This window comes from Pleurodeles waltl, chromosome 5 (genome assembly GCF_031143425.1).
Source record: "Pleurodeles waltl isolate 20211129_DDA chromosome 5, aPleWal1.hap1.20221129, whole genome shotgun sequence".
NCBI lineage: Eukaryota > Metazoa > Chordata > Amphibia > Caudata > Salamandridae > Pleurodeles > Pleurodeles waltl.
Genome location: NC_090444.1, coordinates 1055387194 through 1055409624, shown reverse-complemented (window position 1 = coordinate 1055409624; position 22431 = coordinate 1055387194). Strand labels below are relative to the sequence as shown.

Here is a 22431-nt window from a genome sequence, read left to right as displayed (position 1 = left end):
TCTCCATAGCCTCACTCTGAAATATAGTTCATTTTTTTATAGTGCTACTCGTAGTTCACTCACACTCAGTTCTGTGATCTGCGTGGTACACCTTCTTTGCAATAGGCACAATAACCCTCTGCACTACTTTATGATGAGTCAAAACTGCCACTAGACATAATTCAATCTCTCACCAATAGAAGCATCAGTCACCACAGTTATATTGACATTTTTATTGTTGCCTGAAAACTGCTGGTCACACGAGAAAGTTTATGTGCTTTTAAACCAATAGTTTTTTTTAAACACAGCGCCTCCCATCATAATCAGTAGCAGGTGCAGCTACACCAGTCGCACCACCCTGAAGGCGGCCCTGGGAATACGTCCGCTGCAGCACTCCTTGTCTTCGAGAAAAGTTTGTGACAGTCAAAAGTGAAAGTTGCCTGAATTTGCCCCTCAGGACTCATGAGTCAGTCAGTAAAAGCCACATAAGCATTGGAAGCAGCGGAGTCTGCATTTCCATGGTAGACACCCACTCCTACATCGTCTCCCTGGGTTTTCCCTGCCCCAATACATGAATGGAGCTCTGCAGACCCCGCCATAGGCCAGAACAGTAAGCGCCCCAAATCAACGAATGCCTCACCCAAAAAACCGGTAACACCTTCTACAGTAATGTTGCTGCCCTGGTTTGTGCCTTTAGGGTGAGAACCATATTCACTTGGCACATGCAGTGGAGCATTCCCTTCTTCAACCACCCGAAAAAACGAAAACTCCTATATCACAGAGCACCTATCAGCTTTTTTGAGTAGAGCTGCTCATTGGTTCTCCTCCTCCTCCCTGTGGTGGTAGGGTGACACCCCTCCGACCCATTAACACTTGCTGCCCCTATTGTCTATAAGCAGGCATCTGTTAGAGTTGCACCAGTTCTCAGTGTGATGCAGTGCAGCCAGCTGCCAGTGGGCTATGCTCAGACTTGGGTATTGGTCAGTTGTCATGTCTACTATGAGCCTAAGTCTTGCACCGCACACCAGTTTGTTTAAGCAACGTTAGACAATGCCCAGCCTGAAGAAATAGACCCGGAGAAGAAAGTCCCCGAAGAGATTCAGAAAACCTAGAAGAATCACACATATAAACATGGACGTCATTTAGGGGTCCCCTGGCTTGCCCCTCGCGACCCCTGGTACTGTCTTTGCGAACCCTGGCTACAGAGGTGGCAATATTAGTGCCAGGAGCACAATGACAGTGCGTCCTTACGGGGGTCGGGCAAGGCTCCGCTCTTGTTGTTTATAACACTAATAGTAAATAATGTTTAATTATTCCCTATTAATATAATAAAAATACAATCATCTGGACTATGACCCTCCCTGGCAGCCGAGGTAAATAAAAAATGCTTTTAAATGCATGTTGTGTGTGTGTGTTCGTGAGAGTGTGTATGTGTAAGCGTGCGTGTGAATGAAATTGAAGGTCAAAGATCTTGTGATGTCACTTTCGCTACCCCGGGCATTTTGGTGAACTGACGTTCATGCATATAACGTCCAAGAAAGGTAAGAATTTAATATTTCTTCTAAAGATATTCCATAAGTGACATTGATGGTCCTGCAGAGGGAGCCCTCTTTCGTTCCAGACACAGATATTACACCGTTTGAAACCCAAGTATGCCCATACATTTAATTTGAAAGTGTAGATCACACACAGGCGACTGCATAGGTGCTTTTATATCCCCCTAGCGTAGCTGGATCCCATTATCTCCAGATAAAATTTATTTACGCACTCCCTCCTTTTCTTTTAACGGCGAGATTGAGTCCGCCCAGGTGGTACTATCCTACCTGGGTGGGGCTAGGTGGTCAAATGATGAAGCATGACACTATATAGTGTGTGAGACCACCTAGTCCGTAAAAGGAAATTCCCCCCCCTACACTTGTCATAGCACCCACACCACGCATTCTCTGCACCCAAAGAGGTCCAGGAGCCCACGGACATTCTCCCGTATACAGAGCTCTACATTATCGGTGAACCCCATACTTTCTTGTGGTAACTAGTCTTTCAAACGATGGGACGCTTCCCACCAAATATATTTTTCTAATCTCCCTCAGAACTCTCTAGTAGTGTGATTATGCACTGCTTACAAACACTGACATTATAGTTTTTTTTGATAGTTTTAGTCATGTGCCAGGTATCAAATTGAGTTAACAGTGTCATTAGGAAACTTATTCCTTTACATGGATTTATTTCTCCTTTCTATTTTTTTGTGATTTACTTCTTTCCATTTTTTGTGGTTCATAGGTCACTATAAGCTGCAATTTTCTCCAGTGGGTTGTGTAGCGTCAGTTCTTTATTATTTTCTTATTCTTTGGTTGCTTCTGGTGTTGAACCATATTCTCAAACACTTGTAAGATTAGAGAACACACTGGTTTCCAGCGTGCTGTTGCTTCCTGCAGAGGAAGTATTAGTTCTAGGAAGACGCCACGCCAGCGCCCTTTAATTCCACCTCAACCTTTGCCAAGCTAACAGCTCTTATGCGATTTGTTGTAGTCAGTCAAGGTGGGGCTGAAAGATGGTTTCTGGTAAGCAAGAAGGTAGCTGCACCTTCTTTGCGTATTGTCTTTCACCGTACTCAGTGACGTAACAAAACTTGGGAGGGGCCCTCTGTAAAGTACATCGAGGGGCCCCTCTCTGGAGGCACTCAGAAGCCCTCTGGTCAGGGTACGGTGCCGAGGGGGCCCCTGGAGCTTGGCCCTCCCCCCGCACCGCAGAGGCTGCGGAGGCCTTTGTTACGCCACTGGCCGTACAGCTAGAAAGGGAGGGCGCAGCCTTCGTTCCTCTCCATGCCATTACAGTTTCTGTCACAGACCGGCTGAGGCCCTATTGACCAGATACATATCAGGAATTTGGCCTTGCACTAGTGGGGGAAAGAAGGAAAATACCAAATGCCTACATAACGTGGTACACAAACACTTGCCACTGCGGATGAGAACGCTGAGGAAGTGTATGTAATACATGCCAAAGGCGAAATGTGTCAGAGAAGAGAACAAATGATGCATATTTAGAAAACTTCAAACAACTTTTCCTGAATAATTTATGAGACACGTTCAAAAATGTAAGTGGGTTGTGGGTGTTTCGTTAGGACATCAATCTATCAAGGAGCAGGCCCTTATAGAAAACATTTGCTCGGTCGGTTGCACATCACGATTGCTGCCCTGTCCTTATGCGAATTCACAGACTTCGTTTGGTTTTCCTGTCAATTTTTGCCGCTAGCAATCTTCCGTCTCTTTCGCTCTTAAATGTATGCTTTGACAGTAGAGTCACAACAGGCATAAGCTAGCACCATATGTGTAGTCATTTATGATAAACATTAATTCAATATTAAAGGCTAGTGTGGCGATGTTAACTATTTAAGAACCAGACATGCTTCATATCGGTGTTATCTTACACGCTCCCATCCTAGTGCCCACTACGTTGCAAACAGCGAAAACAACAGCCCTGATCATATCAAAGTCAATTTATCAATCGATTTGTTTGAAGTATTTAAGTATATGCAGGTGGAGAAAGTGATGTAAAGCAAATGTTAAGAAATTTGTTGCAGATTTTAGTGTTCAGATAGAACCTGTGAACAAAAAGCAGACTTTTATTTACAGAATATTTTTCTTGTAAATCTGCTGTAATTCCCCACAAATCATATAATGTTTTGACCGTTTTAGGTGAATAATTTCGGAATGCACCGGTTTGTCTTGCTGTTGGACAGTTTTTAACAAATGTACACAAAATGTGTCTTCGGAAACATATGTCCGAACAGAACAAGATCTTAGTATGTATTGAACCCTAAAAGGATTTTTTTTTAAATCCCAAAAATCATTGAACATTGTGTAGTCAAGTCTTTCGGATCAAGTTACTCGGCAAGCTGCTTAAAATTATGCATTGGTCCCATTATCAAAGTCAGGGTGATTGTTAATTTATCCTAACCATATCTTAACCATAGGTTCCTCTTGGGTGAGCAAGAAACCATCTTCTTAAGCATGACCTGCGAGTTAGGTACAGGAGGATGCTGGAGATCTTAATGCACAGAGAGAGCTAAGAAGAGACCGAGGCTGTTACAAAGAACATTAAGAGAGTCGTTCAGAGTCCTGGTGTATAATTAAATCGGGCGCAAGCAGAGTTTACATCCTATTTTGGATTCCGAGTTCAAGACCTTGGACCTAGGGTTTTCTCCATGCAAATTTACCTGGGGGAATTTGTCTGTGGAAAACAAGTCAAACAAGCATTTACAATGCAACGGGTCTCGCGTTTGCTCATGTTAGAGCTGATCGCGTTGTAAACTCCTAACCCGACTTTTCACCTATCAGGCAAAAGTGCATTTGTGTACATAACCCGAAAAAGTGAAATTAACTATGTAAAGCGCTCGACTTCTGCCAAGCGAGATCGCACTCGTAAATTAGAGAAAAAGAAGTCCACGAGCCCGATGGAAAACAGCGAGCCTCGCATGTTTTCTGTACTTGGTCACTGCGCTCGAGGAGGGCTAGCCACCGGAAAAGTGACGTATGCGTGCCTTCGACTAATGAAAGCAAGCAGATTTTATTAGGAAAGCCCACGAACCAATAAAAAACACTGACGTGAAGTTGACAGGGCTCCGAGCCCTTTTCTAAATACTAAAGCGTCTCGCTGTGATACGCATGCGCGAGCGCATGCAATGCAGGCTCAACCCTAAAAAGGGTTTGGAGGGTGCAGGATTCCCGTTCACAAAAAGCACTTTTTTTTGCAAAATCAGGTTCTAGTAAGGTTGTAACCCTGCTAAAGTGGCATTTCTTCCATGCAGTATATACTGCAGAACTCCAAACGAGGACCAAGTCTCCTGAGATTTCTGTTGTGTACTTTTTTAGGCAGTGCACCTCCTTCAATGCTACTAAACTTGCACTTGACTTACCTTGATCCAGTTATAGAAAGATTGAAGTATATTTTCTTATTTATAAAACTAGAAGCAGTCCTTGGCTTTCTGTGGCAAAAGGGTTATGTGGTAATATGTGTGGGTACAACTAACTATCACGAGAACAGTATTCACATGTAATATTGTTACTTTACTCGAGAAAAAAAAGGTACCTGTCATTCCGTAGAAAGAGATAAGCATTTACAAATTAAAAAGATACTCACACAATATTTATTTCAGTTATTAATTTAAGCACCTAATTTGCAAGGCTTTGTTTTAAAAATGCTTATTTTAATAATAAAAGTATTTAATTTTTGTTTAAGTACATTCAAGTAATTGAAACTGACAAAAATTGAACAATTAATTCTGTACTTACAAAGTATTTATAATGTCCCAAAATGTGGGTGTTCCAAGTTGTCTCTCAAGGTGAATACTGAAAGCAAATGGATATAATACATATGAATACACAATTCGCTTCTTTTTCTGTTTTTGTAATTTATTGTCTTCAGGTTTGTTTGAAAACTAAATGTTCAAGGTATGTGTGACGGTAGATACACATTCTTTGCATAGTCCTGCCATCTAGTGTTGAATCCGGATGTGTGCCTGTTGTTTTTCTTCTAAAAAGTATTTCAAGTCACGAGGTAAAGTGACTCCTCCTGTTTGTGATAATGCGCATGGGCATCAACTCCATTGTTAGATTGTCTTTGCCTTAGAATGCCCTGCTAATAGAACAGACTCCATTCCACTTCTGCTCGAGGTGCCATGTCAAGTACCTGAGGTCCGAATATCAGGTTTGCAACCCTTGCTTATCTCCTGATCACAGAAAAGAAGACTATGAGGCATGCCGACCATTACGATTAAAGAAAATCTTACGGGACCGAAGTGCGTGTCACAAAGAGATAAGACGTAGGGACGTTGAATAAACATCCAACATCTTGTTGAGGATGTAAGTGTGGAGGAAGAGACCTTCTCCGTCAAAGAAAAGCACGTCCCTCTCCATAAAGACCCTATAGAAGAGGATTTCCTCTTTGAATCTTTTCCCACTACGCATAGGACTACCCAATATTTCCCTATGCTAAAAGGCATGCTGCATCACACTGACAGCATCTTTAAAGACCCTGCGTGAGCATGCATCATCACTCCCAGTGTAGACAAAAATACAAAGCTGCACCCTCAGATCCTGTTTACATCCGAGGGCAACTACCCCCTGACTCATTGGTTGTGTCCAATGCCTGAAAGAGGGCTGATTCACAAAACACAGCTGACACTCCACCTCCTGATAAAGAGTGTAGGTTAACTGATGCTTCAGGGAAGCGAGTAATGGCTCAGGCTGCTAATCACTGGCAAAGTGCCAAGTCGATTAGCCAGGTACGATTGCACCCACTGGAACGAGATGAAGGAACTCCTTCAGTATCTCCCAGAGGAGCATAAAAAAGGGGACAGAAAATAGTGCAAGAGAGTAAACTCATTCCCAACAAATTAATTAGGCGTGCCCTAGATTCCGCAGATATAGGTGCCAGCATACCAATGTGTTGCTGTGCAGACATGCTTGGCAGCGGATATCTGGCTTCAAGCCAGAAGTTCAGTAAACACTTTTAACCACTACTCTGCCAGGCCTTTTCCCCCTCAGTTGCCAGGCTTTTTTTTGGCTATTTGGGGCAGGGCGCGCTTAGGCCCTCATATCATTTTGTCCACATAAGCTACCCACGCCAAATTTGCGTCCTTTTTTTCCAACATCCTAGGGATTCTAGAGGTACCCAGACTTTGTGGGTTCCCCTGAAGGAGACCAAGAAATTAGCCAAAATACAGTGAAAAGTTTGTTTAAAAAAGAAAACAAATTGGAAAAAAGGGCTGCAGAAGAAGGCTTGTGGTTTTTTCCCTGAAATTGGCATCAACAAAGGGTTTGCAGTGCTAAAATCATCAGCTTCCCAGCTTTCAGGAACAGGCAGACTTGAATCAGAAAACCTAATTTTTCAACACAATTTTGGCATTTTACTGGGACATACCCCATTTTTACGATTTTTGTGTGCTTTCAGCCTCCTTCCAGTCAGTGACAGAAATGGGTGTGAAACCATTGCTGGATCCCAGAATCCTAAACATTTCTGAAAAGTAGACAAAATTCTGAATTCAGCAATGGGTAATTTGTGTAAATCCTACAAGGTTTTCCTACAGAAAATAACAACTGAAATAAAAAAATATTGAAATTGAGGTGAAAAAAACAGCCATTTTTCGCTACGTTTTACTCTGTAACTTTTTCCTGCAATGTCAGATGTTTTAAAGCAATATACTGTTACATCTGCTGGACTCTTCTGGTTGCGGGGATATATAGGGCTTGTAGGTTTATCAAGAACCCTAGGTACCCAGAGCCAATAAATGAGCTGCAGTGGGTTTTCATTCTATACCAGGTATACAGCAATTGATTTGGTGAAATATAAAGAGTGAAAAAATAGAGTATCAAGGAAACCTTTGCATTTCCAAAATGGGCACAAGATAAGGTGTTGAGAAGCAGTGGTTATTCATCTCTGAATTCTGGGGTGCCCATAGTAGCATACGAATTACAGGGCATTTCTCAAATTGATGTCTTTTTACACACTGTCTTATATTTGGAAGGAAAAAATGTAGAGAAAGAGAAGGGGCAATAACACTTGTTTTGCTATTCTGTGTTCCCCGAAGTCTCCCGATAAAAATGGTACCTCACTTGTGTGGGTAGGCCTAGTGCCCGCGGCAGGAAATGCCCCAAAACACAAAGTGGACACATCACATTTTCTCAAAGAAAACAGAGGTGTTTTTTGCAAAGTGCCTACCTGTGGATTTTGGCCTCTAGCTCAGCCGAGGGGGGCAGAAATGGCCTAGAAATAATTTGCCCCCGAGAAGCGGCCCTTACCCAAGGGGCCGCTCCCCTTACTTGAAATAGCCCACCAAAAAAAAATATTCCCTGGTGTCTAGTGGTTTCTGCCCCCCCCCCCACCCCCCCGGGCCTAATAATAATTTCTCCTCCCGCGAAAGCGCGCTGACCTCATCAGATGCCACGGGGAAGGGGCGGGGGTGGAAGGGGAAGCGATTCCCCTTCCATCTCTGCCAAGGGGAGGGGGGTGCTCGGCCATCGGGGGGAGCACTAGGGGGCCCATAGCAGGACGAGCTGGTCTCGCCCGGTGCCAAGGGCACCCAAGGGGTTAAGCACCCCTTTCAACAAGGAGTTCCTGTTTGGTCCACAAGTGGACCAAACATTAGAGAAAATGAATAACACAGAGTTTGCCAAATCCGCGGAGGAACTCCAAACCCAATGGCTTTTTTTGCCGCTCCTCATATAAGCCAGGTACAAAAGCGGCATCTTCCAATGATTCTTCATACTCACGCACAGGGGTAAAAACTCCAAAAGCCGCAGCAAAGGTGCTTCCTCATGTGGTGCACTATCCACCACTTCTCCTTCCCTCGATCATTAACACCTGTCGGCGGTTGATTACAACAGTGGTTGGTGACCGTTATCCAGCATGGTTATTGTCTGGAGCTGAGCGCCGCACCTCCAGACATTCCACCCCACAGACAAACTCTCTGTGCAACATCAAAACCTGTTCAAACAGGAAGTGCAAGCTCTCTTGCTCAAAGAAGCCATAGATCCCTTCCCTTTGCAGTATCCGTGATCAGGACTATTCTCCCTAGACTTTCTCAACCCTAAAAAGGACTGCTCACTATGGACCATTTTAGATCGGAGGCCCTTAAATTATTACATCCTGTCAGAGCATTCCCACATGGTCACCGTCCAAGATGTGATCCCACTTCTCCAGCAAGGGTACTTTATGTCAGCACTAGACTTAAAAGACGCCTTCTTTCACATCCCAATCCACCCAGCACACCGCAAATATCTATGGTTTGTCATAGCTGGAAAACATTATCAGTTCAACTGGTCATAGATATTTCCCTACACTTTTCCATCTCTCCCTCTTCTTCCATTTGTGGTACGAAAGCTCAGGCAAACATCTCTTACCCTCATTCTAGTAGCTTCCACTTGGGCTCATTAACCATGGTTCTCCACACTACTCAAACTCTCCATAGTTCCCCTGCTAGAAGCCTCACCTCAACCCAGATATTCTCATTCAGAACCATGAATAAATCAGGCATCCAAATCCAAAGAAACTCAACCTTGCAATTTGGCTCCTGAGGTCATAGAATTTCATTACCTAAATCTTCCACCTGAATGTATGACCGTTCTTAAAGAAGCTCACTCACCTACAACTAGAGCATCTAAATGGAAAATATTTGGCTTTTATTGTCGTAACAAGCACATTGACCCATTTGATGCAGCTGTGCAAAACATTGTGTGCTACCTTCTTCATTTACAGTTCTCTGGCCTTGCCTACACTTCAATCTGTTTGTATTTAGCTGCAGTAGCTGCCAATCTACAAAGCAGGCAACACTTATCTTTGGCAGAGTATACGTTAAGTCATTTTTGGAAGGCCTCAAAAGAGTAATTCCACCCAGAGTTCCACATACACCCACATAGTATCTCAGCATTGTCATCACCAGACTTATGAGTTCACCATTTGAACAATTACATAACTGTCCCCTCCAATTTCTGTCTTGAAAGGTCGCCTTTTTGGTTGCCATCACTTCACTTAGGCTTGTCAGTGAGCTCCAGGCACTAACCTTAGAAGAAACTTTCTTTGAACTACACACATGGATAGGGTGGTCTTTCACACCAACCCAAAATTCCTTCCAAAGGTGGTTTCCCCTTTCCACGGTAACCAATCATTTGATCTACCTGTTTTCTGTCCTCAACCAGACTCAGTTTTGGAAAGGGGTCTTTCATACACTAGAAGTTAAAAGAGCTCTAATGTATTACATTAACAGGACAAAAGATTTACGTAAAACCAAACAACTCTTTGTTGCTTTTTCGCCTCCTCATAAAGGAAAGCCTATATCTAAATCAGGCATTTCTAGATGGACAATTAAATGCATTCAGACTTGTTACACCAGAGCTAAGAGGACTTTACCTACACCCACTAGAGCACACTTTACACATAAAATAGGGGCTTCTATGGCTTTCCTGGTCAATATCCCAATAGCTATAAGGCAGCTACGTGGTCTGCACCACACACTTTCACTAAACATTATTGTGTGGATGTTCTAGCACACCAGCAAGCTAATGTAGGCCTTGCTACATACACCTTACCAAACAACTGCAACACCCACAGGTTAGCCACCGCTTTTGTAGGGCATTGCTTTACAGTCTATGCAAAGTATGTGTAGTTACAGCCACACATGCCTCGAACGGATTATGTTGCTTACCCTGTTCGTAGCATGTAGTGCTGTAGATTCACATACGCCTACCTTCCTCCTTGGACACCTGTGGCTGTTCTAGTTCCTTTTTACTATTTCATATGTATGAACATCTCTTTACTAATGCTTACTCACACTCCATTCTCACCCGCCTGCAGGAAAACAATCTAACAAGGGAGTCAATGCCCATGCACATTATCATGACTCGAAAGAATTCTTCGTAGAAGAACAACCTGCACACATCAGGATTTAACACTAGATGGCAGAAATATGCAAAGCTTGTGAATCTACAGCATTACATGCTACAAAAAGCTGCTTACAGGTACTGTTAAATATGCAGAATCTATATTTCTTACAGCGGGTGTGACGCTGTACATGCCAAATAATTAAGGTGCAAGTTGCTGAAGCATCTATAAAAGTAAAAACTGTTGTACAGTTGAACCTAAGCTGGTGCACACCGTGAACGCTTACTCCTGTTTACAAAAGTAAAAATAAACACTTTAGCATTAATTATTAGTTAAACACAAGATACTTGGTACATAGTTGTTAACAAAGTTATGAGGGCTACCAAATTTAACACTGTATACTGTTGTGAAATTGAAAGCTTTTGTTCAACTAATGATATCTTTCCTAACATTTAGGCCATACCCACACATCCTTTCTACTCCAGCCGCGCAGACAATGTCGGCCTATGCTGGTCAAACGCAGTATTCTGGGATGCAGCAACCAGCAGTGTACACAGCCTACTCCCAGACTGGGCAACCTTACAGCTTACCCACTTATGGTATTATACTTATGTTTTTTTCTTAACAGTTCAGTCATGTTAAATTTAATAATGTACATTGATTTTTTTGGTAACTGTTCTCAAGTTTGCCTAAAAATGGCTAACTTTATTTGCTTGTTTCTTTCACAGATCTAGGTGTGATGTTACCAGGCATCAAGACAGAAAGTGGCCTTTCCCAAACACAGTCTCCTTTACAGAGTGGGTGCCTCAGTTACAGTCCAGGGTTCTCAACCCCACAGCCCGGCCAAACACCATATTCATATCAAATGCCAGGTTTGTAGCCACTATTATTTTTTCAGTTTTATAGTTGATTTGTTTAAATAAATTCACTGATCAAATGTCACAATTTAGGGGTTCAATCCTATTTAAACTGTGAGTTTCACAATTTTTGGGGTATGGTGCGGTATCACAGGGGGCCCCCATGCTCATTGAGGTAAGCGAGACCTGCAAGAAAGAAACACAGAGCTCAACAGCCGTTTTTAAATTGTATAATGTGGATCGGGACCCACACAACTGTTAAAAAAAAAAGAAAAGCTCAAAAGAAGCTAGTCCCATATAATGACAATGATGACGTTATCATCATTGTGTGTTAAGATTGGTTCAGGCTTCTTTTTAAGGGCATCTGTGCATGTTCTGAGGAAATGACCCCCAACTGATTGCTGAAGAACGGAGTCCAGTTATGGAGTTTGAGTAAGTGAGACACAGATAACATGCAGAAAAAGCTTAAGATAATGGTAAGTTGGTTCACTAGTGCAAGACTGGGAAACCCAGATCTCTGGAATCTGCAGGGCAAAGGAAGAATCACTCACATTCTGAACCACTTCTGCCCCAAAACTACCAGCCTTTTAGAGGTACCATCTGTTGAGTAGTCATTAGAAGGGCGTTTTAAAAGCGAAGTGGGAGCTACAGGAATCGTAGAAAGCAATAAGAGCTGGGCATTCGCAGGCACAAAGGGCAGCGATGAGAAAGAAGGTGGTGACAGGAGATGGGGGGGTAGGTATGGCTTTCAGAAAATATGTGACTAAAGGTGACATTAATGGGACTGGACGGAGATAGAAAGGGTGGTCTCTCATAGAGGATGTGTGACATGACAGTAGAGGCCAGCAGGGACAGGAAGCCACTAGGAGAAGAAATTGGACAGTAATAGCGGGCAGGGGAAATGACAGAGTGGCTTCCTGTTTGAAAGGGTTTGTCAGTGACAGTAAAGTTGGACTCAGATGGGAGGTGGGCATTGAGAGAAAAGTGGTTCAGTGACATAGGGTGTTTGTAGTCATGGAGGAGTTGGAGAGTGATACAAAAGTTGAACAAGTTCAGGAGAGGTGGGCACTTAATGATAGAAATGAAAAGTGTCCAGAATAGGTTGCAAGGAAAGCCGTGACAAGAGAGATGAACAGTGAACTGTGAGGTGGTCAGCGACAGAAGTGGGTGGATGTAGATAGGACAAAGGACACTGTCAAGGTGGACACTGCTGAGAAAATGGACACTGACAAGAGAGGGGTCAGTAGTGGGAATGGTGGTCAGTGATGGAAAAGGAGGGCACTGGCATGTGAGGTGCATAATTGAGGGAGGCATTGACCATTATGATAGGAGTTGCCAGTGACAGAAGAGCGGTCCAGTTCGGGATATCAGAGCAGTGCTGTAGGTGGTAACAGAAAAGTTGTGCTATGACTCGTGAGGGGGCATTGAGGACTATGAACAAGAGAGCGAGGGGGACAATGATAAACAAAGACATGAAATATAGGAGAAAGGGGGTAAGAGCTCAACCGTGTATCCCTAGTGCCCCAGCAGCATCTCCATAGGCCAGTGTTTTTAACTTGCTTTCATCACCTCCTTCTCTGAAAACTAGCATTGGTACTGTGACCAATCACTTGCATGAATGCTATGTGATTGGTTTTGTATGAAAGCACCCTTCCTGTTCTGTTAGATTATTGTTGGCTTGCGAAAGCTTCAAATAAAGTATGAATGAGAGAGGCATATCTGGTGGATTTGGGTTATAAGGGGACTACGTCCTTATGATGTCTCAGTTCTTCATTGAGAAGATTGTAATGGCCTGAGGCACTGTAGGTTTTGAGGATTTTTTATGACTGTCACTATTCTGAAAATGTCATTCCTAGGTCAAATAGTGCACACGTCCTCGTATTCTATTTAAATGTACAGTTAAGAAACCGGAAGTGAAATAAGTAAAAAGTGTAAAAAAAAAAAAAAAGTGTCACAATATGTGAATCAGTGGTGTATGTGGCATGCTTTAGAAGAGACCCTACACCCAGTGTATGTGAATGCACACTGGGTATTCCCATTGACCAAAAAAACATCTCTTTAGATATTGTTTGTGCTATAGAAGCTTACATTCCCTTGTGGCTGTCTCAGATGAGCACTGTTTACAGTGAGGAAATTCTTTTTCCACGTGATGCTGTTCTTTTGTATGTGATCAATTGTCATTTGCCTTTATTTCTCAATAGAAACATCTAAATAACATACTTGACAGGAAGTGACCTTAACAGTACTTTGAAAGTGCTTTTCAAACGTGACCACAACAAAGTAAAATGAATAACCATTAACTGGAAAAGGTTGGGTAGTCATTATTTTGAGTTCTTTTTACTTAAGATATAACAGGGCAAAGCATGACCAAAGGATAGCTCCAAGATATATTTTTCTATAGTTTAGGAAAAATAAGTCCATGCTTTGTAGCATACGTCTGCAACCACAGATACTGGTGCCAATCCACAAAGCTTTTGCCAAAGCAAAGACTGCCACAAGCAGACGAGACTCATGGGCATTGTCTTTAGTGTGTGGACTCTGATCAAAACTCTTAAGTTGTGTGGCCAGTGTGCCCTTATGTACCTGTAGAAGATCTGGAACCAGGACGTGAAGCTGTACATCTCTGACCATAAGAACATTTTGCAGACACTGAGCAAGTCTTATTCCTGGTCCAATTCACAGGACCTGCCTGACTGGGTCACAAGACCGTTCCTGCAACCACTCCACCTTCCGCTCAAAATCGTCAGCTACATTAAAGTCCAAACGTGAGCACAAGAAAGGAAAGTTGGATTCAACCCGATCCCACTACTCTGGCTCCAAAGAGAAAGTGCAAGGGGATGAACATTAAAGCCACATTTGAGGTATCCAGCTAAGGAACAGATTTCTCATCCGGATCCAACATGGGCCAGTTCCATGAGCAGTCACCAACCCTACAGCAGATGGAGGCCATGCTAAAATCTTTGGTGTGCTTCTGGCTACTTCTGGCACGCCTTCAAGCACTACAGAGTCACAGGGACGCACTTTTGGATTACCACCAGTGTGTGTTTCCCGATGGCATCTGCCCCTTTGTGACCCTTTGCCAGGCCTGGGCCGCCTCCAGTAGAAGCTGCACAGCAGCACCATTGTCCTTTTGATTTCTGGTACACTAATGCAGTTGCATGCTCCACCAGCAACGGTCAGTGATCCAAATCTGGCTCCCATTTCGGACCCTCAACTGATATCAGCCTGAGCTCCCTCTGTGTGGCACTAAAAAATGTCTAAGGTGTAACCAGTTGTCATGCCACCTGATTCTAATCTAACCCCTTTCCCAAGACACCACTATCAGCAGAGACTCCACTCTTTTTTTTTTTGGCTTTGACTGTGATACCGTGCCAGAGCAGGGAGCATCCAGTGATGATGGGGAGAAGGGCAGCTTGCTTATTCCTCATTATACTGGTGAAGTCTTATAACATGACCCTGCCCCCTCCTCTCTGAACAGAATTTCTCTCATGACATCAGTGGAGGACAACTGAGGTACATAAATTGTAATTCTTCTCCATTGAAACTAAGACAACTGTTCTGACAGAGATTCTCCAAGCTCGCCCTGTGACATTGAAGCCTTTACTACTACTAACCAGGTTACATAGGCCTGTTCTTGGTGTTTTGATTTTCTCACCAAGCACTTGACCCTGGAAAAACGTATTGTGCAATCTTCAACCAATAAGGTTAATTTTCACTCATTTCAGACCCAGAGAATCGAGAGAGAAAGAATCCATATAGATTGATGCTTCTGATAAACTAATGTTTTTTTCTGCCAATTTGGCTCAGCGATCCATAAACGCTGTCTGCCTGTTTGGCTGATATAAACATGCCTTGTGCGACATGGCCAGCGAGAACACCCTGACGGTCCTGAAATACCTTACAACCTCCCTGGCTTAAAAATCAGTGATGAGCAGGATGCAGTGAAATAGGTTAGCAGCTCAGGCCTAGATGCTACTGATTTCCTGGGCTGGGCTGTTGGCAGTAGTGTTGAGCTTCGATGACACACATGGAGGAGATTGACCGGATTTTTTGTCAATGTGTAGGCATACCTAATAGAAATGCCCTTTGATGGCTCTAGAGTCTTTGGAGAAAAAGTTGACTCTGCAAGTAAACATTTAAAGACAGGCGAGAAACAGCACACAAATTGGGGGTTGTTGATGCTATTGAAACAGTTGACCCACCAATTCAGGATATTCCGTTGCCATTCCAGGAGGCAAGCTTATAGGAAGTGTCAACCTTCCTGACTGGTAGTACAGCAGACTGTCTAGTCCTCCAGGGTCACAGACGTGGTACTGGCAGACACCGCAGCAGGGTCAACAGTCATCCAACTCAGCCACTCCCCCACAGTAGCAGTGATCGAGCTGCTTTCGTTTGTCCTTAACAGCCCTTGTCAGGCTGGTGGGAAGCAGCATGCAGCATTTCTTTCCCGGTTTGAGATCCATTATAACAGACAAGTAGGTCTTACAGATTATTCAGAGGGCAGTGCCAATTACTTTATTTCCTCCCTGCCCCATGTCTCTCTCCTGTCCGAACGTACTCTGGAGGAACTCTTGACAATCCTAATGCAAGAGGTACATTTTTTACTCCCAGAGTGTGCCATTGAAATGCTTTTCACCCTAGTTTGCCTCCTAAAAAAGGTTGGGGCGCTAGGTCTATTGTGAATTTCTGCCTGTTGAATGCCTTTCTGTGGCAGGGCAAATTTAAAAAGTTAAGGTTTCTCGGATTCTCTCTGCTCTGGACCCAAGATACTGGATAGCATCCTTGGTCTTGCAGGACACTCATGCGTCCTGCAGTCCCACAGGCATTATCTGCGGTTCAAGGTGGGCCAGGAACACTTTGTTTCCTTGCTTCCTTACACCATTACCCTGGCCCCTCATGTTTTCAGAAATGTGATTGTTGTGGTCACAGTCCATCTTCGGAGGTTTTATTGCTGTTATTCAGTGACTGGCTGCTAAAGGCTGGTTCCATGCAGTAATTTGTGGACCTCATCCGGATGATGGAAAAACACCTGACTTCATTGGGGTTCACATTCAACAACTGAATTCCCACCTGCGCCCCACACAAAGACTCTGATTCATTGGGGTGATTCTTGGCACAGTGGTGTTCCAGGCTTTTTCTGTACAGCAATGAGTCTGAAACATCCAGGCTATAACCCAGAAGTTTCAGATTCAGTTCTGAATCTCAACAAGAATGGCTCTGTGGCTTCTTGACATCATGCTTCCTCCTTGTCAGCAACTCCAGATTGACAATGCACTTAAGTGGAACCTTAAAATACAGAGGGCCCATTATCAATGGTGCCTCTCCGACTCCATCCAGGTTTCAAGGGGGACAGCCCATGATTTGTTGTGGTGTCTGTTCATTCCCAATTTGTCCTGGAGCACACCTCTCTAACTTTCCCCATCCAGAGCTCACAGTGGTGATGGACACTACTGAGATGGGCAAGGGTAATTTAGGAGAGGTGAAATCTAGAGTACTCAGGTCTCTAGCTGTCAGTCTACCGGGCTGCAGGCCACTGATTTGGCCCTGGAGGCTTTTCTGTAATCTGTCAGTGGGAGGGTGGTGCATGTCCTCATGGTCAACATAGCCACCATGTGGTACTGCAGCAAGCAGGGCAGAGTTGGGTCCTGAGATAAGAACTTTATGTCCCTGCAGGTGGCTTGAGAAGAAGAGCCTCCTTCTAATAGCCGACAACTTGTATAAGAACCCAGAATACCAGAGCGGATTAACTGAGCAGATGTCGTCTGGCTGATTAAGAGTGATGTGTACACCAAGAACGTGGCACAAATTTGAACAGTAGGGAACTTCCTGGTTAGGTCTGTTTGTAACTGCTGAGAACATGCAGTTTGGAGGTTCCATGTGAGCAGTGAGACACATAATTGCTTGAAGGGAACAAACCATTCCTGTACTTCTTCCCAGTGATAGCATTCCTGTTCTGAAGAAGATGAAGAATGACTAAGCCCAAGTCATCCTAATTGCCTTGGATGGGCCTGGCGAGTGTGGTACCTGGAACTCCTGGGCATGAGCATATGTCCTTCAATTAGGCCATTGCTTCAAGAGCACCTCCTGACTCAGCAACAGAGTATGGTCCTCTATCCAAAACTCATCAACTTACACCTCCATGCATGGAGATTGACCAGCAACAGTTGACTCGATTTGAAATGCTGACCTAAGTAGTAATGCCATCCTCACTGCTAGATGGCTTTCCACGAAATCTATCTGTGCTGAGTCCAATTTGTTCCCTGGTATGGTGTGGGAGACGTTGACCGCTTACAAGTTGACCTTTCAGATATTTTGTTGTTTGTTCTATCTTTATCCAAAAACGACCTTGCAGTGGGCACTGTAGAAGTTAATTTGTGGCTCCCACCCTGTTAGTGATGCCCCAGTGGGACATTAACGTGGCCCTGAAATATCTCATGTGTACACGCTTTTACACCCTTTGAGCCTAACAATAGTAGCTTGCAGCATTCCTGATCCTGAAAGCAATTTTCCTTATTTTGATTATGTCATCTGATCAAGTAGGTGAACTACAGCCCCTTTCAGTAGAACTGCCCTACATCACCATCTTTCCAGAGTTATTGGTAGACTCAGACAGTCTTCTTATCAAAGGTTGTGGCTCCCTTCCACGGTGTACAGTAAATCCCTCTGCCAGCATTCTTTACTTCTTTTCACAGTTCCAAAGAGACGAGGCTCCACCAGTTGGACCCCATAGTTTTTATATTGGTGAGTCGACTAGGTGATCATTTATTTGTGGGCCTTTACTTTCTTCTTTCCCTTTCTAAAATGAAGAAAGGGAAGGCTGTGCAGAAGAGGATCCTGTTGAGGTAGGTAGTCCTTTGCAAGGACAAGCCCCCTGAGGGGCTGAGAGCCCCTTCTGCCATAGCCAAGGCCACTACAAAAGCTTTGTCACCTGTCCTTGATAGCTGACAGACTGCAAATTGAGCATCAGTATGCACGTTTATGAAGCACTACTGCCTTGAGAGCCAGATCTGTCAGAAAGCACACTTCACCTGCTTGGTTCTGTGGGACTTTTTGTTTTGAACCTACTCTTTAGACCCTCCATTTTGGGAGGTAGAGCTTTGGTATCTATTCAAAATATGAGGAATCTTGGGGTATAAGTTTCCATCAGGAGACCAAGTTCCTTACCTATAGTATGCTCTTTCTGGTTGATATTCTCTCTAAGCACACATAACTCACTGCCCTCCCACCTACCCTTTCTGTGGAGTTGACTCTTCAACATCTAAAAAGGTTCCAAGTTAGAGATCAGCAGACTGTCACCAACAACTGTTTTAAGTCCCACATCTTTATGGTGCAGAAAAGCATGAGCTAAGAAACTGACGTCAGCGCACATGTATAGTGCTTATATGCAGCTCCTCTCCTGCATTACCCGGGTGTTAAAAATAGCCAGCAGAGTAGCACCTACTAGTGCACAGGAGTGCTGCTGAAAAATTCTCTGGATCCATCCTGCCTGGCACTTGGAGGATATTCAAAAGATAAGGAGTTTTGTTCTACTCAAGATAGTTGTACATTATCTGGGTTTGAATTGTGACACAAGTATAAAAAGCAGTGATCGAAGAAGGCAGATTATGCTTGATAATTTAGTGGATAAGGAGTTGTGTGCTACAAACCTGGGAGTCACAGTTACTGGTAACAGTGAGGAGCAGGATAAAATGTAGCGAGCCAAAATCTCCATGGGAATTTTGATAAAAGCCTGCAAGAGTCAAAGTTGCCCGAATTACGGTATTTTGCTGCTTACATAAGCCATTGTGTGTGATTGACTGAATGTGTGTTTCCACACAAGAAAGTACTTGTTCTAAGTATTTTTCATGGTCTGCTGTGCAAAGTTTGTACTAACAGATTTGGATGTCTTTTGGCAACACTTAGAGAATGACAGCAGAACAGTTGTCAATAATCTATCAACAGTGCAGTGTAAATGACTGTTCCGTCTGGCATACCACTAGCAGAGAAGAGTATCATCAAAGTAAATAGCTCAATTATCAAGTAAATATATCTTGAGGAACAACCCTTACAAGGGGGCGGACATAGTAGCTAAATGATTCTGTGGCAGATAATCACTTGTCTTTGTGCTCGTTACTCGTGCGCTGTTTTGGACAATATCTTCAGCTGTTGTTTTATAACTTCGTTTTTCTTGTTTGTCACTCTAGGATATAAAATTGCCATACATTTGTAGTGAGAGTAATGGGATTAAATACTTGGTAATGTGACGTGTTCTTTGTTTCACATTTGTTTTATTGAAAAAACAGAATGAATCAGTACATAGCAATACAGTAAAACAAGGGAGAACCAGGAGACCAGGAAGGAAACAAGACAAGGCTTTGCCTATCACAACATCACGGTATATCTTCATTGACAAAATGCAGGCAGGAGATGCGCGTCTGCCTGGTGTGTGCAGTGTGAGTTATACTGGGTAGATGTTTGGCTAAGAGGTATTTCGTGGGGTATCTGGGGAAGTAGGGGGCTGGCACTGTGGATGGGATGGGGAGAGGGGGGCGAGGGGGTGGTGATGGGGGGGGGCAAGTAGGAGTCACGTTCATGATCCAGGACATAGTGCTAATAGGAGGAGACTGGGGACAGGGCCTGGAGGAAGGGCGAGCATGTTCGAAAAAGACTTCTGCTCTGTCGTGGAGAGCATAGATGATTCGCTCATGGGAGACCTTCTGGTACATTGCCACAAGCCATTCCTCAGTGGTAGGGGCTGTGAGGGAGTGCCAGTGGCGGCAGATACATGTTTTTGAGGTGGAAAGGGCCGTATGCTGGAGCCAGCGTTCGGGATGGGAAAGGTCTGGGATGTTCCTTGTGTCGTGCAGAAAGAGCAGGGTGCGTGGGACGCTGGATTGAGGGGGCAGTCGCAGAGGATTTGCAGTAGGTTGCAGTAGTCTTTTTGGCAACGTCAGTAGGAGGAGTAGGGTAGCGTTCCATCGCACACAGCCTCACGGGGTCAAAAACCAGTCGTGCAACGTCTTGAAGAGGTAAAACTTCAGACGAGCCTCCCTTGTCCCTCAGTCAAGCACTTCTGGGAGGTAGCCCAGTCTTCCTCCTCCTAGTTAATTTGCAGCTGGGTCTGCCATTTAGTGCAGAGGTTAGTGAGGAGGGGGCAGGGGAAGAGATGCCGGCTTATTAGACTGTACAACCCGGACATGACTCCATGGAACCAGCCCCATACCCTAAGATAGGTTATTACTGGGTAGGCAGGAGGGGTCGCGGGCCCAGGGTCGTGGGCCCAGGCAGTGCCAGAGGCAGTGCTGGAGTTGAAGATGTCTCCGTTCCTGTTGTCGGGTGGTAGTTCAAATTCCTCCCGGAGTGTTCTGAATGGTTTGAGAGCACCTCCATCTTGGACCTGATGCAGGCTAATAATGCCCGCTGATCCTCCCTTGCCCTAGTGCAGAACCGTTCCAGTGATGCCGAGGGCCGAGTTCCCCCATAATGGCACGTTCATGAAGAAGTGGGTTTGCGTCAAAAAGATGGCAGGCTCGTTACCAGGACTTCAGCATGGCTTGTATGTTTGGGTTGGTGGGGTGCATCTAGGCTCCCCATGCCTGTAGATTGGTTGTAGGCCTTTCCTACACGCCACGAGTGAGCTCTCTGGCGTAACCCACATGGGCGGACCTGGTGTCCCAGGGAGCGTATAAGGCAGTTGAGATAGGTCCTGGGCAAGGCCATAATGTTCAACAGAGGGAAGACACATACCATTGCACGAGCGGTGTGCCAGGAGTTTAGACTGGGCCAGGCGAGAGTGGTTAGACCCCCAAACAAAAGAGCAGATGCCTGCATCCACTGATCTCAGGAGGTCAATGAGACCAGTAAGGGCAGCATGCCTAGTACATAGGTGAACGTTGGCAGGGTCACAATTCGGACAGTCTGTGCTCTCCCCCACTTAGATAGTCTAGGGTGGGGCCATTTATCAAAGCTGAGTTTAATGCGGGCTAGCAAGGGATCTTTGCTGTCCGTTATCATGCGTTCTATGCCCTGTTTATCTAGACCCCAGGTATACAGTGCATTCCAACGAAAGGGGTATTCAGCTATTGCCGCATATGTCGTTCGTGAGAGAGGTGGAGTTTTGTCCCAGTATATCTGGTACCCTGAGGGCGCCGCAAAGCCAACAGTGCTGTCCAGCAGAGCCAGGAGGGATTGCAGAAGCTCTATGAGGGTGAGTAGCATGCCATCCATGCACACCTATACCTTAGAGGACCCTTCTGGTAAAGGGGCACGCGAGAGTAGCAGGGATTGGCGTATGGAAGCCGCAAGGGGTTCCATTTTTAAAAGGAACAGCAAGGGTGACCGCAGGAAGCCCTGCCGGGTCCCGCATCAGCTCGGGAATGGTTTTGACAGGAAGACGCCACAGTTGCCCTGGGCCGTGGGGGAGTCATAAAGCCAGCAAACCCTGTAGATGACTCCTTTCTCCAGGCCAAACCGTTGCAGGGTCACAAAGAGATAGTCCCAATTTATTCAGTCAAATGCCTTCTCAGCGTCCAGAGAGAAGGCAAGAGAGTCGCCCAGAAGATCTCTGGCAACCCAGAGAGTATGTGCGAGGTGGCGTAGGTGGTTCCTTGACGAGCGACCGGGAACAAAACCCACCTGTGTGTAGTATACCATGGTCGGGATCACCTTGCGAAGGCAGGCTGCGAGGACACCAGCGAAGATTTTGATATCCCCATTGAGTTGTTGAGCATATAGCTGCCACAGAGGAGAGGATCCTTTCCTTGCTTTGGGACAACTGCTGTCACCTTCTTGTTAGAGATGGAACTGAGGGAGCCTGACGTTTGGTTGCGCGTAAGACATCGTAAAAGGTGTTGACTACATCCCCATCTGTCCATTTATAAAAACTCTGCATGGGTGCCATCTTTCCTGTGGTCCTTCTGGTATGGTAGGGGAGGCTGGAAATGGCTTGCTCAATTTCCATTTTGCTAATCCCCACTGTCCAACCGAGCTCTGCCGGAATCATTGAGTATAGGAAGGTGGATGCTGTCGGAAAAGGCCTCCAAGTGGGGTAGGGTCTGTTGAAACCTCCAGTGCTTAAAGCGTCCAGTAGAAACTGGCAAATTTGTTGACTATATCGTGTGGGAGTGGGAGTAACGAGCCGTCCCTGGAGCGTATGACGGGAATAGCAAGTGCCGCTTCCTGTTGTCGCAGCTGTACTGCCAGGAGACGTCCCACTTTCTCACCATCTTCATAGTGGCAG

At 44.8% G+C, this 22431-nt stretch overlaps 1 protein-coding gene across 16 annotated transcripts in view; it reads left to right on the top strand.

The window, feature by feature from the left end:
* Positions 1–22431, top strand: part of EYA4 (EYA transcriptional coactivator and phosphatase 4) — a 614551-nt gene that overhangs the window by 493206 nt on the left and 98914 nt on the right. For all 16 annotated transcript variants that reach the window (XM_069235264.1, XM_069235265.1, XM_069235270.1 and 13 more), the window contains 2 exons: positions 10813–10955; positions 11085–11228. In XM_069235264.1, coding sequence (XP_069091365.1) covers positions 10813–10955; positions 11085–11228 — 287 coding nt within the window. The remainder of the gene's footprint in view (positions 1–10812; positions 10956–11084; positions 11229–22431) is intronic.